General features: G+C 45.6%; 1 protein-coding gene across 1 annotated transcript in view; it reads right to left on the bottom strand.

Annotated features, from left to right (window-relative positions):
• LOC147427522 (diacylglycerol O-acyltransferase 2D-like) overlaps positions 1-15,390 on the bottom strand; it is a 113,546-nt gene that overhangs the window by 72,188 nt on the left and 25,968 nt on the right. Inside the window, exons 3-4 of the mRNA XM_086496595.1 lie at positions 14,115-14,200; positions 13,073-13,179 (exon numbers count right to left, since the gene is read on the bottom strand). Of these exons, the coding sequence (XP_086352721.1) occupies positions 13,073-13,179; positions 14,115-14,200 (193 nt within the window). The remainder of the gene's footprint in view (positions 1-13,072; positions 13,180-14,114; positions 14,201-15,390) is intronic.

The raw sequence follows: 15,390 nt of genomic DNA, 5'->3' as shown, positions 1-15,390 counted from the left end.
CGTACCCCACAACACACAAAATCTATTGGAATTAGTATCCAAATTTGGGGGGCATATCACTTTGCCCAACTAAGCAGCCAAGAGAGGTAAGAAACGCTTCCAAGTTCATTGAAATCCAACTATTTTCACCCAAACTAGACACCTATGTCAAATCAAGCTCTGATAGTCTTTAGTAAGCGCCCATGGCAATACATGTGTCATGTGCATATTGAAAAACAAGGACGACATTTCCAATAATTGCGAGCGAGCTTCCATGCTTGCCAGTAACACCTCATAAAAAACACGAGCACCAAAATACACTCCTCGGACAGCTTGTCTTTTCAACAGGAAATCAACCCATTGACCTACATCTTGTGCCGAGAGCATCTTGTCGGGGAAAAACAAAATGACCGCATTCAACGCATAATGTGCCACCGATCCAGAAGCTGTTGAACCGGAATAACCACTTCAGTAGCTGGTTGCGGACCGTCCCAAGCATTCCGAGCAACAGCAAAATACTGACACAAACATTCTTTGATGATATTTGCAGCATCCATCGAGGAAAGATCCACCTGCTTCCCACGCTTATATACAGCTTCTTCTGCCATATCCAATCAAGACTGCACTTTCTAGAACACACACCAGACTAGCACCCACTTTATATATTGTTTTTTTTATATATACTATCTAGGAAAGACTATGCTAAACACACCGACAAAAGAAACCTTGTACTGAGAGAATATACACAGATACACCAACAGCTGCTCACACCAGAACCTGACAGAAGGGTCGCGTGCAGGTGAAAATTGTCTTCAACCACCGGCGCGCTGAGAAGGGCCTGGGCAGTGTTGGAATTGCGCAGGGCAGAGTCGCGCGACAAACAAGTGGCAGAAGAATTACCACACCCAAAACAAACCGTCACCGCCTTACACACCAACACCCACACCCACATCCACACACACACACACACCCCGTGTTGACACTGTTGACATAGGGCAGCACAGAGAGAGAGAGAGAGAGAGAGAGAGAAATGAAATGAAATGTTATATTAACGTCTTCAAAAGGCCAGAGTGACCTATGAGACCAAACTGATACAAAAGTGGTGAATCTGTTACAATGTTTGAAAAAGTGTGAAAGTGTGAAAATAAATGCGAAAAACTAAATACAAAGTATTAGATAAACTTCTTAGGAGCATTCTGGGTGTCTGGCTAGAATGCTTCTAATCCTTTGTTGTAGTCTCCTCCGCTGAAGTGTGCTTCTGCATCTCGGTCGTGGTCGTCTCGATTTTCTAAGCTCAATCGCCATGTCAATGAGGGTGCCTTTGGTATGAATGTGGGTACTCCTTTGTGCTCGCTGTGCTGGCCTCTTGCTTCTCCTTCCATTCTTGCTTCTCTCGATCCGAAGAAATCTATGATCTGCCTCTGAGGCTGTAGTGCTCTTTGTCTTCTCATTAGATTATCCCTGTGGATGTAGTTCCAATAGGTACAGGCCTAAGCACCTTTGATCTTGGTATTGCATGACTCTATCTAGAGGTCCAAAGCCTTCTTTAAATAGGCAATGGAAACGCCCACATATCTCATAGTATACGGTGCAATGACATATGTAGTGTAATTCTGTCTCCGGCTCCATTCCGCATAACTTGCAAATTCTGCTCTCAGGTGGGATTCCCCTAAATCTGCCAAATTCAATTTCCAACTGGTGTGAGGATGTACGAATCTGACCAATAGCACATCTCAAACCATGAGACAGGTGGGTATCCATGTAGCTCGGGCGAATCACAGAACCATCTTCAGATAGCTGTAGAAAGTTTTCTTTGTAGTCGGCCATCTTCGTGCCCAATTCTTGTGTAGGGTCTATCCATGTCCTCTTAGTGTCCAACTGTATAAGATCCTGGCGGATGATTTTATTAATCTCCGTTCGTGTGATTGCCAGTGATGGAGCCTCAAGAGAGTATTGGAAGGGGGGTAATCTTTCCATACTGAACCCGTGTCTCTGAAACCACGAGGACAGTTGCGCATACCAGCATGATGTATCTCCTTTCATTGCTAATTGTCTAGAGGATTCGAGGGCCAATCTAGTATATCGGCAATTATTTGTATCCCATAAACCATGTATAAAGGACACTGATCTGGTAAGAGCTTCAATTTCTATCAGAGGGGAAGCTAGTTCCGCTCGAGTAATCGCGTGTGGTACGGAGGCCTTGGCTCTATCATTCGGGAAATCATAGATACCAAAGGTCTCTCCATTGACTTCCAATTATCCTGATCCACAGATGGTCCCCAAATCTGGACCCCATAAAGCATAGCCGAAGCCACCACAGTATGAAAGAGCCAAAGTTTTGTTCGCGGTTCCTGAAACTGCACTTGTGAACACATCCTCTCCAACCCTCCCAAGGCCACAGAGGCTCTGGACAATCTAGCATCCGCTGCTTTCTTAAGAGTAAACTTCGGTCCTGTAAATACCACACCAAGGTATGTGTATGCATCTGTGTACTCTACTGTATCCTGGCCATATGAAAATGTAGGTGTCAATCTCCTAACCCACTGCGGTGTGGTGTTAAACACCATAACTTTGGTTTTACCCAAATTTACCGACAGTCCGCTGTCCTCCGCGAATTTATGTAATGCATCTAACTGCCTCTGCATTCCATCTAGTGATTCTGCTATCAATACAATATCATCTGCATACAACAACAAAGGGATCCATGACCCGGCAAGTTGAGCACCTCTGTCACCCTCTCTATCAATGTAATCTGATACCTCATCTATATACATACCAAATAAAGTAGGGGACAATGGGCATCCCTGCTCTACTCCAACGGTGGAATGAACAATGTGGGAATCCCCTTCTGGAGTACGTACATACCCAATTACTGACCCATATAAGGCCATGATCCCCCAGATAATCTCTTTGGGGACCCCTAACTCTTGCATTCTGCGCATCAATCTGGCCCTTGGTACTGTATCAAAAGCTTTCCGAAAATCCACAAAGCAACAATACATCCTTCTCCCGCTTGCTCTTCCTTCCTCAATAATGGCTCTGAGCGTAAGAATATGATCTAAAGTGGAATAACCCCTCCTGAATCCAGCTTGTCCTGTTGCCCTTATGCCCTCATTCTCTGCCCATCTACTCAATTTTTGTTCCAGAATGGATGCATACAGTCGGGTCAATGTGTGACCCACCATAATGGTACGGTAGTTCCCGGGTATCATAGGATCCCCTGACTTGAAAATAGGTACGATAGTAGATAATTTCCAAGATTCAGGTAATCCTTCACACATGACCCGATTAAACAGACGAGCAAGGACTTTTGAAAGTAGATCCCTTGCATGGATCAGATGTTCTACTACTAAACCCTCATGATCATATGCTCTTCTTGTCTTCATCTTATCAATGGCTTTTTCCACCATTTCCGTAGTAAAGAAAGTACTAGTAGCAGGGCATGGCTCGAGCGGATCTGGTAATGGAGGCTGTCCAGATACCGTATATAATGATGTTACATATTGACCCCAAATCTCAGAAGAAGTAATTGTCGGAGGCGATGAGTGCTCGTGGAATAAATGCCAGGCCTCATGTGAGTCCTGACTCAAGAAGAGCTGATATAAATCCTTCTCCAGTTTGGCTAAAAATGCCCTTTTCTTGCGACGTACTATACGCCGAAGAGCAATCCGAGACTGCTTATGTGTGATAATCCCAAGTGTAAGCTTTTTCTGGACCTGGGTTCTCGTCTCTCTGCATTCCTCGTCGAACCAACTGTTTTGAGGCATGTTCCCAGATCCTCTCTTCTGATCAGGCTGAGTATGTGGGTATGCCTCTTGTGCTACTCCATGTAGTATCTCTGTTAGCTGAGAAGTAATCTCCTCTATAGTATATACTGGCTCGGCTGCCCACATCCTATTATAGATCTTTTCCACACAGACTGAATCAGTCTCTGGCGTGATAGTATATCTTGTGTGTGTCTTCTTCCTTTGTACTTGAGAGGCATTGTATTGGAAGGAGATTGATAAGGTCAAGAGAGCATGATCCACTGCAATCCCAACCGGTCTGGGTCCCACCTTAAAGTCCTCGATACTAGAAATAAAGCTTGGTGAAGTCATGACATAATCCACTGTACTGGCCCCATGCCTGTGCGGGAAGCATGTGAATCCCCCAGATAAAGGGAAATTCTCTAGACCATTGAGTATGGCCAAACCATGTGTAGTTGCCATTTCCATGAGATGTCTCCCATATTCAGTGTGTTCTTTATCCTGTGAGTTTCTAGTAAGCCCCTCCTATGATAAATCCACGTTCTCTGAGCATTTCCTCAGAAGTATCATAGAAGAGAGAGAGAGAGAGAGTGAGAGAGATGATGAAATGAAATGATATATTCACTTCGCCAAAATGACCTATGAGACCAAACCGTTACAATCTGGAGAGAGCGTGCAAGGGTTAGAGATCCTTGTGCCAAGTCTTGAGGCTGCTGCCTCTCACGAGGATCTTGAGTGCGTGTGTGTGTGTGTGTGTGTGTGTGTGTGTGTGTGTGTGTGTGTGTGTGTCACGAGGACGTGGCAGTTATTAACCATGTCACAGAGATGTGGCAACTGCTAACCTTGGTTGTTGGTTTCTTTCCAATGGGGTTTATTTTATTTGTTTTGAGACCCTCTTATTGAAGTAGCAAACGGTCGGACATTGTATGGCCAATGTGAACGGTAGATTCACCCGCAGACGGGAAGTGGTCGGCACTGGAATTCGTATGGTAAGAGGATGTCTAGGCTCAGAGCAAGATCATATAGGTCCCCCCGTCGCACTTAGCAAGTTGGTGGATACTAGGAAGTGAACTCAATTGAGGCGTAAAGTCAAGGTGGGACTACCAACAAAAAGTATCCGACAGTTGGGCCACATTGCACTTTTGGATGCGGTCCCAATGAGGATAGATGGTCAGAAGACCAGTGGGAGCCCAATGGAAGCATCTCCTAAAATTTAGGGAACTGCTATTTTGGGCCGTGAAATGTGTTCGCGTCATTACCTCCGCTATGACTAGGGGAACACTTTATAACTCTGCCGCGAAGTCAACTGACGCGTCGGTTGGGATATTTTTAAGCGGTGAACCCGAAACGGGAAAATGCTTGAAAATGCGCCAAGTGTCACATTTTGGTGAACTTTCCTCTTGCAGAAAAATGGGCGCTGATTTTTATGCTGGGAGAGGCCTCATTTGCAACCTGTCACAGGTTAAGAGCTATGGAGTGCTTTCTTTCCCTCTCATGTACAGTGTGGTGCTAGGAGTGATGCCCTGCACACTACACACTGCTCTCTCTCTCCCCTACGTGCAGTTATGTGATGCCCCACAAGAGGGCTACTCATTTGACTGATGTACAGTTGTGTGGGTTCATGCTTTTGTGCTGAGGCAAGAGCCTCCTTGAGCAGGAACAGGGGTAGCTAACTGCTGCTCCAAAGCAGGCACTGGTGAGGGTCATAACCTCACCGTGCAGGTGCAAAATCAGCGCTGTGTATGCGCTGTAAATTCACTGTTTTTCAGCCGTACGGACGCCAGGATCATTGGGAATCGTGCCCCACTGGCAAAGGACAGTTAGGGGACTGTTTGGGGCTGAAAACAGGGCAAAAACCAGTAAATACAGCGGGCTGAATTTATTGTTTTTGGACAGGAATCAGAGGGTATACGACAATGCAAGCGAGTTCCAGCAGGGGAATTGGTTTCGCGCAAGTTTTGGGGCTGTTATGCTGCCGAAATTTGGCCAAATCAAATGGTATCTAGGTGGATACACGTGAAGGATTCCCAGGACCTTACCTTGTAATTTACCCTCCTAAAGAATAAAGAAATACCGAAAGGGGCGCCAATTTTGGGGCCTACAGGTTGTCGGCGTCTGCTCGGAGCATTCTAGTTTCCGAGCCGTGTGTGTATTCAAGTGTTAACTCCCGTCGCAGGTTCTCTTTGCAAAGTGCTCTGTGTGTGTGTTTAAAGTAAAGAATTTCGGGTGAAAGCCAACGCCTACCGCCCTACGGGCCGGTTTCATGGTTTCATTGCCGGGATATCAATCACTTTTTCCTCAAAGAGTGAGCCTGGATTGTTCAGGGTAAAGACACACAGTGCAAGAACGCGGGGATTACACTATGGCCGACAAGGGGAAGGGAATTATGGAAGATGGTTCCTCTCCAAAGGACAGGCAGGAGATTCCTATGGTTTTTGAGATTGGCGAGAGCTCACGGCCACGTCAGTCTGTACCTCCTGTCAACGTGAATGTCCCTCCAGTAGTACAGGGCTTTATGAAAGGGCAACTTGAGGATGATGCGTTTAAGACTCAGTTAGTTGCCGCGGTGAATGTCTTTTCGCAGCTGGTGCAGAATCCGAGGTTTATGGAATTCTTGCAAGCGCCACCAGTGCAACATCAAAATAGGCAACCTACGCCGCGTACGGAGCTTGTTGAAGCTCAAGCCCAGGTACTTCATGAGGCGCAGGAGGAAAGGGAACACTCGCATGTTGCGGAGTCGGGGGCTCCAAAGCAGGTTCCTCCCGTGCTTGAACAGGTGGCTAGAACGCCTATTCCACAAGTTATGCCAGTTCAGTCCGCCACCTTTCAGAACCAGCATGCTGCCTTGAATGGACAGGGAGCTGGATACCAGGCTATGCACTCAGTTTTTCCACCACCCACGGTACATCCTGGGTATTTCGGGGATGGATCAGTGTTCCAAAGTATGGCTGGTTATGCGCCTGGAAGTCATCCGTACATGCCAGGAACAGTGTTCGGGGGTATGCAAGGCATCATGCCAAACCCCATGTATGGTACTATCGGCATGCAGCAAGGTTTCCACGGCAACCAGGGCCAGTTTGGGGTGCCACAGGGTCATTTTGGCATGGCTGGTTTTTCTGGACAGCAGCCAGATATCGCACCTCTGACGCAAAATGTGAATGGCCAACACGTGCCGATCATGCCTAGTACAGTGCCCATGTTGCAGACCATCCCGTATGACAACTTGGGGGCACTAGAGAAGCCGAAGGCTTACAAAGAAGGTGGTGCAGCGGTAAAGTTCAGTACCTTCAGTGGTTTCGAGGACAAGACCAAGGCACTTACTTTCCTCCAGCAGTTTGATACGGCTTATGCGGGAGGGAATTTTACAGAGGCCTCGAAGGTCAGGAAAGCTGCCACTTTCTTAAAGGACAATGCGCTTACATGGTGGACGACATTGTTAATGCAAGGACAGGCACCCGCCACTTGGGTTTACTTCAAGCAAATGTTTGCATCTGCTTGGCTATCAAATGAATTTGAAGCCGATGTCCTGACAGATTGGCACCAGCTTACTTCAGCTTCGTGCAAGAGCTTGCTGGAGTACAATAGGAGGTTTTGTAAAGCATTACTCTCAGTGACCTCCTACAGATTTGTGCCACTAATAGAGCAGATAGAGAAGTATTGTTGTGGGCTGCCTAAAGGGCTTCGTGATTACTGTACAAAGAACAGAGTGGCTACCCTTACTCAGCTTATGGAAGTTGCGAACACTGGTCTTGCCCTGTTGAAAGGAGAGGACAGTGGATTTCCGAGCAGTGATAAAGGAGGGCAGCAAAAGAAAAATTCAGCGAAGAAGCCCTTTGTGAAAACGGCTCCTGATGCGTCACAGGGGTCAGAACAGGCCACCAAAGACAAGGATTCAGCTGGGACTTCTGGAGCGCAGGCAAAGAAACAGAAAAGGAAGCCTTTTGTGCGCAAGTCGCTCGAGGAAAAGAAGGTCCTAATGGCTGAGAACAAATGCTTTATATGCGAGCAGCCTGGTCATATTTCTATCAATTGTCCACAAAGGAAAAGGCCAGCTGACTCAGAGGATAAAGAAGACCAGAAAGGCAAGAAGCCAAAACCCACGGCAGGTTTAGTGCCAAACATGGTGGGTGACAGGCCCAGCACAGATGCCAGTGAGTTATGCAGAGCATGGGGTAAAGTTAGGGATCAGACGGCACTCATCTTCTTTGATCCAGGTGCCAAAGCCAACTTTATCTCACCAGAGTTAGCTATGAAGCTCGGCATCAAAGCTGAAGAGATGGGGTACACAGCAGAGGCAGGGTTGGCATGTCCTGGCCACTCAGAGTGTGTTACTCCTATCATTGGAAAATTGCGTCTGCATATTCAGTCGTATGTGGACACTGAAGAGTTTTATATCATGCCGCTGGAAGGTTGTGACGCCTTGTTGGGGATTCCGTGGATGTTCCGAGTGCATGGAGTCTTGGATGCCTACAACAAAAAGATCACTGTACAGCATAGGGGCAAAACTCACATCTTGAATGTAAAGCTTAAAGGAGAGTCAGTCCCTATTGTATCTGCTTCTGCTATCACTTCTGTAATAAAGAATCATCTTTCTGTGTACTTGATTTTTGCACGTGATGTCTCAGATAGTGATCAGTCAAATTTATCTGTGTTAGATAAAGAAAGGTCAGCATTTTTGCAAAAGTTTAGTGACTGTTTTTCTGATTCATTACCGTCGCAATTGCCGCCAGAGAGACCTGAGGACCATCGGATAGATTTGGTGCCAGGGTGTAGCCCACCAAATAGACCTCCCTACAGGGTTAGTGCGGCGCAACAGAAAGAGATTATGGGCCAGGTTGAGGAGTTATTAGCGAAGGGGCTGATTCAGCCTAGTTCTTCACCTTTTTGCTCCCCAGTGCTCCTAGTGCAGAAGAAGGATGGCTCATGGCGCATGTGTATTGATTACCGTGCGTTGAATAAGAATACCATCAAGAATAGGTTTCCTATTCCTTGTATTGATGATATTCTCGATCGTTTAGAGGGTGCTGCAATTTTCAGCAGGATAGACCTGAAGAGTGGGTACCATCAGATTCGTATAAGCCCAGAGGATGTGCACAAGACTGCGTTTAGAACGACATTTGGTCTTTATGAGTTTCTAGTGATGCCGTTTGGGCTAACAAATACTCCTGCCACGTTCAACAGAATGATGGACCGGATTTTCCGCTCGCATCAACAGTTTGTTGGAACATTCTTCGATGACATGATTGTGTATTCGAAGAATGAAGAGGAGCATAGGCGTCACTTGACCATTGTGTTCGAAGAGCTGCGCAGTCACAGGTTACTTGTCAATCCTAAGAAAAGTGAATTCTTCCTCGAAGAGATCCACTTTCTGGGCCACATAGTCTCAAAGGATGGTGTTAGAATGGATCCCGCAAAGGTCGAAGCTATCAAGACATGGCCAGACTTGAAGACTGTGCACGATGTCAGAAGCTTCTTGGGATTGTGTTCCTACTATAGAAGGTTTATCAGAAATTTTGCAGAGATAGCATCGCCTCTTCACGCATTGCAAAAGAAAGAGGTCACTTTCAGATGGACCCAAAAAGAGATTTCAGCTTTTAGTCTCTTAAAGGAAAAGTTGACTTCAGATCCAGTTATTGTTTTGCCAGATCTCAGGAAGTCATTTGTGGTCCAGTGTGACCCATGTGGCAGTAGCATCGGAGCAGTGCTAATGCAAGATGGACTGGTAGTAGCCTATGAAAGCCGAATTTTGCAAGGGCCAGAGAGGACTATGCAAGTCTATGAGAAAGAGCTCTTGGCCGTGATTCATGCGCTTTCTAGCTGGAAGCACTACCTCTTAGGTGCTGATTTTGTTGTCCAAACAGATCATCAGACCTTGCGATACTTCTTGACACAGTCAAAGTTATCCGAAAAGCATATGAGATGGGCAAACATTCTTTCCATGTTCCACTTCCAGATTATGCATGTGGAAGGCAAGAAGAATGTTGTGGCTGATGCGTTATCAAGAAAGCCACAAATTTCAGCTGTGTCAATTCCTTATCATCATGAGTTAGATGACATGAAGGAACAGTATACTGCTGACGAAGATTTTGCAAGGATCTTTGAACAGTTACAAGAGGGGCAACATCACGAGCACTACCTCCTCAGAGATGGTTTTATGATGATGCATGGCAGACTTTGTGTCACTAGGCCACTGCGACATAAGGTCATGGAAGAGAGTCATGTCCCACCGTATGCAGGGCATCGTGGCATTGATGCAACAGTTAAAGCGGTAGAGACGTTCTTCTATTGGCCTACCTTGAGGAGAGATGTGGATGCCTTTGTGCGAGCATGCATAGTTTGCCAAAAGGTCAAGTTTGACAGGCAAAAGGCACCAGGGTTGTTACAACCACTGCCGATTCCGGATAAGCCATGGGAAAGCATTGCCATGGACTTTATCTTTGATCTTCCAAGGACGCCAACAGGGAATGATGGTATATGGACCATTATTTGCAGGTTCAGCAAGCAGGCCCATTTTATCCCTGTCAAGAAGAAGATAAAATCTGATCAGATGGCACGCTTGTTCATGTACAATGTGTTTAAGTACCATGGTATGCCACAATCGATTATCAGTGATCGTGATCCTCGCATGACCAGTTCGTTCTGGAGAGGATTGTTTGAGAACATGGGTACTACGCTCAAGTTCTCGTCTTCGTTTCATCCACAAACTGATGGACAGTCAGAAGAGGCCAATTCTACTGTCTTAGATCTGCTGAAATGCTATGTGTCAGATAATAAGGGCAAGTGGGAACAGTATTTGCCTATGCTTGAGTATGCGTACAATAATACGGTGCATTCGTCTACTGGCAAAGCACCTTTTGAAATTGTTGAAGGCGGCAAAAAGGTTCCTCCCATTTTGCATACAAAGGACAAGATCTTTGAGGCAGATCGATATGTTGAGAACATGGATGAGATGTATAAGAAGATTAAAGTTGCCTTAGAGAAGACTCAAGCAAAACAGAAAAAAGCTGCTGACCGTCACCGTCGTGAATTGCTACTATCACCTGGTGATTGGGTTCTCTTAAGGTTCGAAAAGGCAAGGTTAAAGAAGATGAAGGGCAAGGAACGGCTCTTTCCTAAGCTCAGCATGCGTTACTATGGGCCTTTTCAAGTGCTTGACAAGATCAGCGATGTGGCTTACAGGCTGAAATAACCTGATGCGTGGAAGATTCATAATGCGTTTCACGTAAGTCTTCTAAGACCCTTCGTGGGTGATGTGCCAGAAGATATGCCAGTTGAGGATCAGCCAGAAGTTGAGGAACTTGATGAGATCCTGGTACCTGAGCAAGTTTTGGCACATAAGGACAGAAAAGTTAAAGGACAAGTTGCAAGACGCTATTTGGTGAAGTTCAAGAACTATCCGCCTATGGATGCAAAGTGGATGGAAGAGCATGAACTGTCAGAGTCACCAAATGTATTGCAGCTTTACCTTGAGGCCTTTGGGTTACAGCCTACGTATGCCCCAACCCAATGTTTGCAAAGGAGGGGTAATGATAGAGCTAGCACATCAAATGTACATATGAATTCAGTGCCATAGATGGAAATGGCAAAAGTATGAAGGCCTCATTAAGTCATTTGTATCTATGTATGTTACGACCTTTCTTGCGGATACATGCGATGATAAAAGAGTGTTAATAGCACAAGATCATCAATGGCGTGTATTTATGGTATGCAATCGAGGACGTTTGCGATTTCAAGAGGGGGGTATGTCACGAGGACGTGGCAGTTATTAACCATGTCACAGAGATGTGGCAACTGCTAACCTTGGTTGTTGGTTTCTTTCCAATGGGGTTTATTTTATTTGTTTTGAGACCCTCTTATTGAAGTAGCAAACGGTCGGACATTGTATGGCCAATGTGAACGGTAGATTCACCCGTAGACGGGAAGTGGTCGGCACTGGAATTCGTATGGTAAGAGGATGTCTAGGCTCAGAGCAAGATCATATAGGTCCCCCCGTCGCACTTAGCAAGTTGGTGGATACTAGGAAGTGAACTCAATTGAGGCGTAAAGTCAAGGTGGGACTACCAACAAAAAGTATCCGACAGTTGGGCCACATTGCACTTTTGGATGCGGTCCCAATGAGGATAGATGGTCAGAAGACCAGTGGGAGCCCAATGGAAGCATCTCCTAAAATTTAGGGAACTGCTATTTTGGGCCGTGAAATGTGTTCGCGTCATTACCTCCGCTATGACTAGGGGAACACTTTATAACTCTGCCGCGAAGTCAACTGACGCGTCGGTTGGGATATTTTTAAGCGGTGAACCCGAAACGGGAAAATGCTTGAAAATGCGCCAAGTGTCACATTTTGGTGAACTTTCCTCTTGCAGAAAAATGGGCGCTGATTTTGATGCTGGGAGAGGCCTCATTTGCAACCTGTCACAGGTTAAGAGCTATGGAGTGCTTTCTTTCCCGCTCATGTACAGTGTGGTGCTAGGAGTGATGCCCTGCACACTACACACTGCTCTCTCTCTCCCCTACGTGCAGTTATGTGATGCCCCACAAGAGGGCTACTCATTTGACTGATGTACAGTTGTGTGGGTTCATGCTTTTGTGCTGAGGCAAGAGCCTCCTTGAGCAGGAACAGGGGTAGCTAACTGCTGCTCCAAAGCAGGCACTGGTGAGGGTCATAACCTCACCGTACAGGTGCAAAATCAGCGTTGTGTATGCGCTATAAATTCACTATTTTTCAGCCGTACGGACGCCAGGATCATTGGGAATCGTGCCCCACTGGCAAAGGACAGTTAGGGGACTGTTTGGGGCTGAAAACAGGGGAAAAACCAGTAAATACAGCGTGCTGAATTTACTGTTTTTGGACAGGAATCAGAGGGTATACGACAGTGCAAGCGAGTTCCAACAGGGGAATTGGTTTCGCGCAAGTTTTGGGGCTGTTATGCTGCCGAAATTTGGCCAAATCAAATGGTATCTAGGTGGATACACGTGAAGGATTCCCAGGACCTTACCTTGTAATTTACCCTCCTAAAGAATAAAGAAATACCGAAAGGGGCGCCAATTTTGGGGCCTACAGGTTGTCGGCGTCTGCTCGGAGCATTCTAGTTTCCGAGCCGTGTGTGTATTCAAGTGTTAACTCCCGTCGCAGGTTCTCTTTGCAAAGTGCTCTGTGTGTGTGTTTAAAGTAAAGAATTTCGGGTGAAGGCCAACGCCTACCGCCCTACGGGCCGGTTTCAGTGTGTGTGTGTGTGTGTGTGTGTGTGTGTGTGTGTGTGTGTGTGTGTGTGTGTGTGTGTGTGTGTGTGTGTGTGTGTGTGTGTGTGTGTGTGTGAGAGAGAGAGAGAGAGAGAGAGAGAGAGTACTGCACTGCTTGCAAACGCCTTAAGCCTTTGAATAGGCAGGAACCCAGTATGATTGCATAATCCAAGAATCCCAATTGGCAAAACAGAATGAGGCTCCACAGCAAAGACTGGTTCAGAAACAAACGATCAATTAAAAAGAGCTCAAGAATCATCCCATTTATCCACCACATTTCAGCCTACGGAAATTTTCAAGTTATCCATACACGATAGTGGTATTCTTGTCTAAAAAAGTGTGATATTGTATCCTTATCGGCCGTCTTAAAATGAATAGAATCTCTAAAAAATAAGGCATTTGGTTCATAGTGTACAGATAGTCAATCTCCATTTCATTGCTCATAAATCGGCCAGTACAAGCTTCCTAAAAGCAAAAATTAAACATAAATTCCCACCACAACAGCTGTGCAGTGGAAACTCAGGCAAGCACTATGGTGACAGTTTCCAAAGGCCAAGTCTCAAATCCACAATCTACACCTGCCTGAGCCATGCCATCTTCTGGCAGAAAACTCCACACGCATAAAATTGTTACCTTGAATCAGGACAGTATTCTTAATGGGAAAGGGTCATTGAAATCATCGTGTCAGCTGCATTTGTGCCTCAAATGCCATGAGCTAAAGACAAATGCAAGAAGGACCAGTAGCAAAGCTTCCTCCTAATAGACTGTAAAACTGGCTCAAACTACTGCAAATAAGAAAGATCAATGCCAACATGAAAATGCAAGTATTTGCAAGCCTGTCCTCTGGGCAACCATGAGAATTGTCCTGCACATCCCACTGACAGTCCTCATCATTACACAACCTGATTTTGTTGCCTTTACCATTAAGAACCTAATTTTAGGTTTAAACCACATCTTCAACCTTGGATTGCATTCAGATATCTAAAAATCTTGAGTTTATACTTGCCTAGAGAAAAAAAAACACAGGTGTGTTGAATTTGCTTTATGAATGTCAAACAAAAGAATGCACTGCATTTTTAATGCATCAGCAAAGCTTATAAAACAGGTTTCAAAGTGAAGCAAAGATACGAGGTTTCTGAAATGTCTTACGATATGCTCGGTTTGGATCCAGCGCATCTTTATCCTCCATAACCATAGTAAGAGGAAAATGACCTGGTCCATGCTTGCAGATGAACCTGTAAAGCAGAGGAATACAAGATCAGAGTCCAAGATGCTACAAGATTGATCTCATTGGAGGTAAGTGACCTAAATGCTCTTGCAAATGGTAGATTTCACAAAGAAGATCAACGCTTAAAACTTTCTTGAACCAATCTCTTGATAATTTAAAACAATGAATGGTTGGTAAACTCTCAAAAAAATCTCCATAAATAGACCTTTGACACAAGGGAAAGGAACAGCATTGACAGCATTCGTCCACTATCCCTGCCTGCCTTAGAGGTTCTATGTTGGGGATTGGAAGTGAAAGCGGAACGATCATGGAGAAACATGAAGATTAAGAGAACCGTCTTTGCAAAAAGATTCTTCTATTAATTTAAAACTTGCCCAATTGGCTATATTAACCCCTGCCCATGAGGGAATATGTACAAAGAGCCTGGATGCTATCATACTGTCCTCTGAGTGTGGAGGTGGAAAGCCCAAATGGTCACTGCAAGCAGCTCGGGCAGCCCCTAGAACCTCAGAAGCAAAGAGCTTTCCATATAAATCAGATACCAAGACTACTGAGCAGCTCCCATCAACAATCCCTCTCTGGACTCCATGTCGCTAGCAAAAAATCTGGAGGCAGTCGCGCCTGAACGCACATAGCTTGGCTGCCCGGATCCATCTCACAGCCAATTGCTGGTCTACATCTGGCTAATGGATGGATGGAGACTCAGGTGAAGAATCATAATCCCATGCCTAAGAGAAGCAAACCGTTGGGTCTCTCCACAGGGTGTCTACACCCGAGATAGACCTGTGAATGTCCATTATAAAAAAGCCAAACTCCAACCGCTATCGCTTACTAAGTGACCAGCCACTCGAACACGGTAAACTTATGAGGCTGATGGCCTGCCTAGAGTTGTGCCCAAAAATCAAAAGAGAGAGCCATCTGAAAGTCCCGATTGTCACCAATGCTCACTCATCGCTGTTGAAAGTAGGAAGCTATTGTCAAAACTTGGAGATATTGCACCCCCTTGACCATAGCCTGTGTCGTTTGGAGGTGCTGAGAGTAACCACTGCTCAGACTTCTCAATACTCCCCCCCGTAAATAACCATCCACGTTTGGGCCATGAGTAACAACAACAATACTCCCCCCGTAAATAACCAAAAGGGTCTGGTACATGAGTAAAAACAACACTTTTCAAACATTCAATACTCCCCCCGCAAA

Source organism: Adiantum capillus-veneris, chromosome 23, assembly GCF_014529385.1.
Source record: "Adiantum capillus-veneris isolate H3 chromosome 23, ASM1452938v2, whole genome shotgun sequence".
Lineage (NCBI taxonomy): Eukaryota > Viridiplantae > Streptophyta > Polypodiopsida > Polypodiales > Pteridaceae > Adiantum > Adiantum capillus-veneris.
The sequence above is the reverse complement of the archived record's forward strand: the minus strand, read 5'-3'. Positions and strand labels throughout refer to the sequence as shown.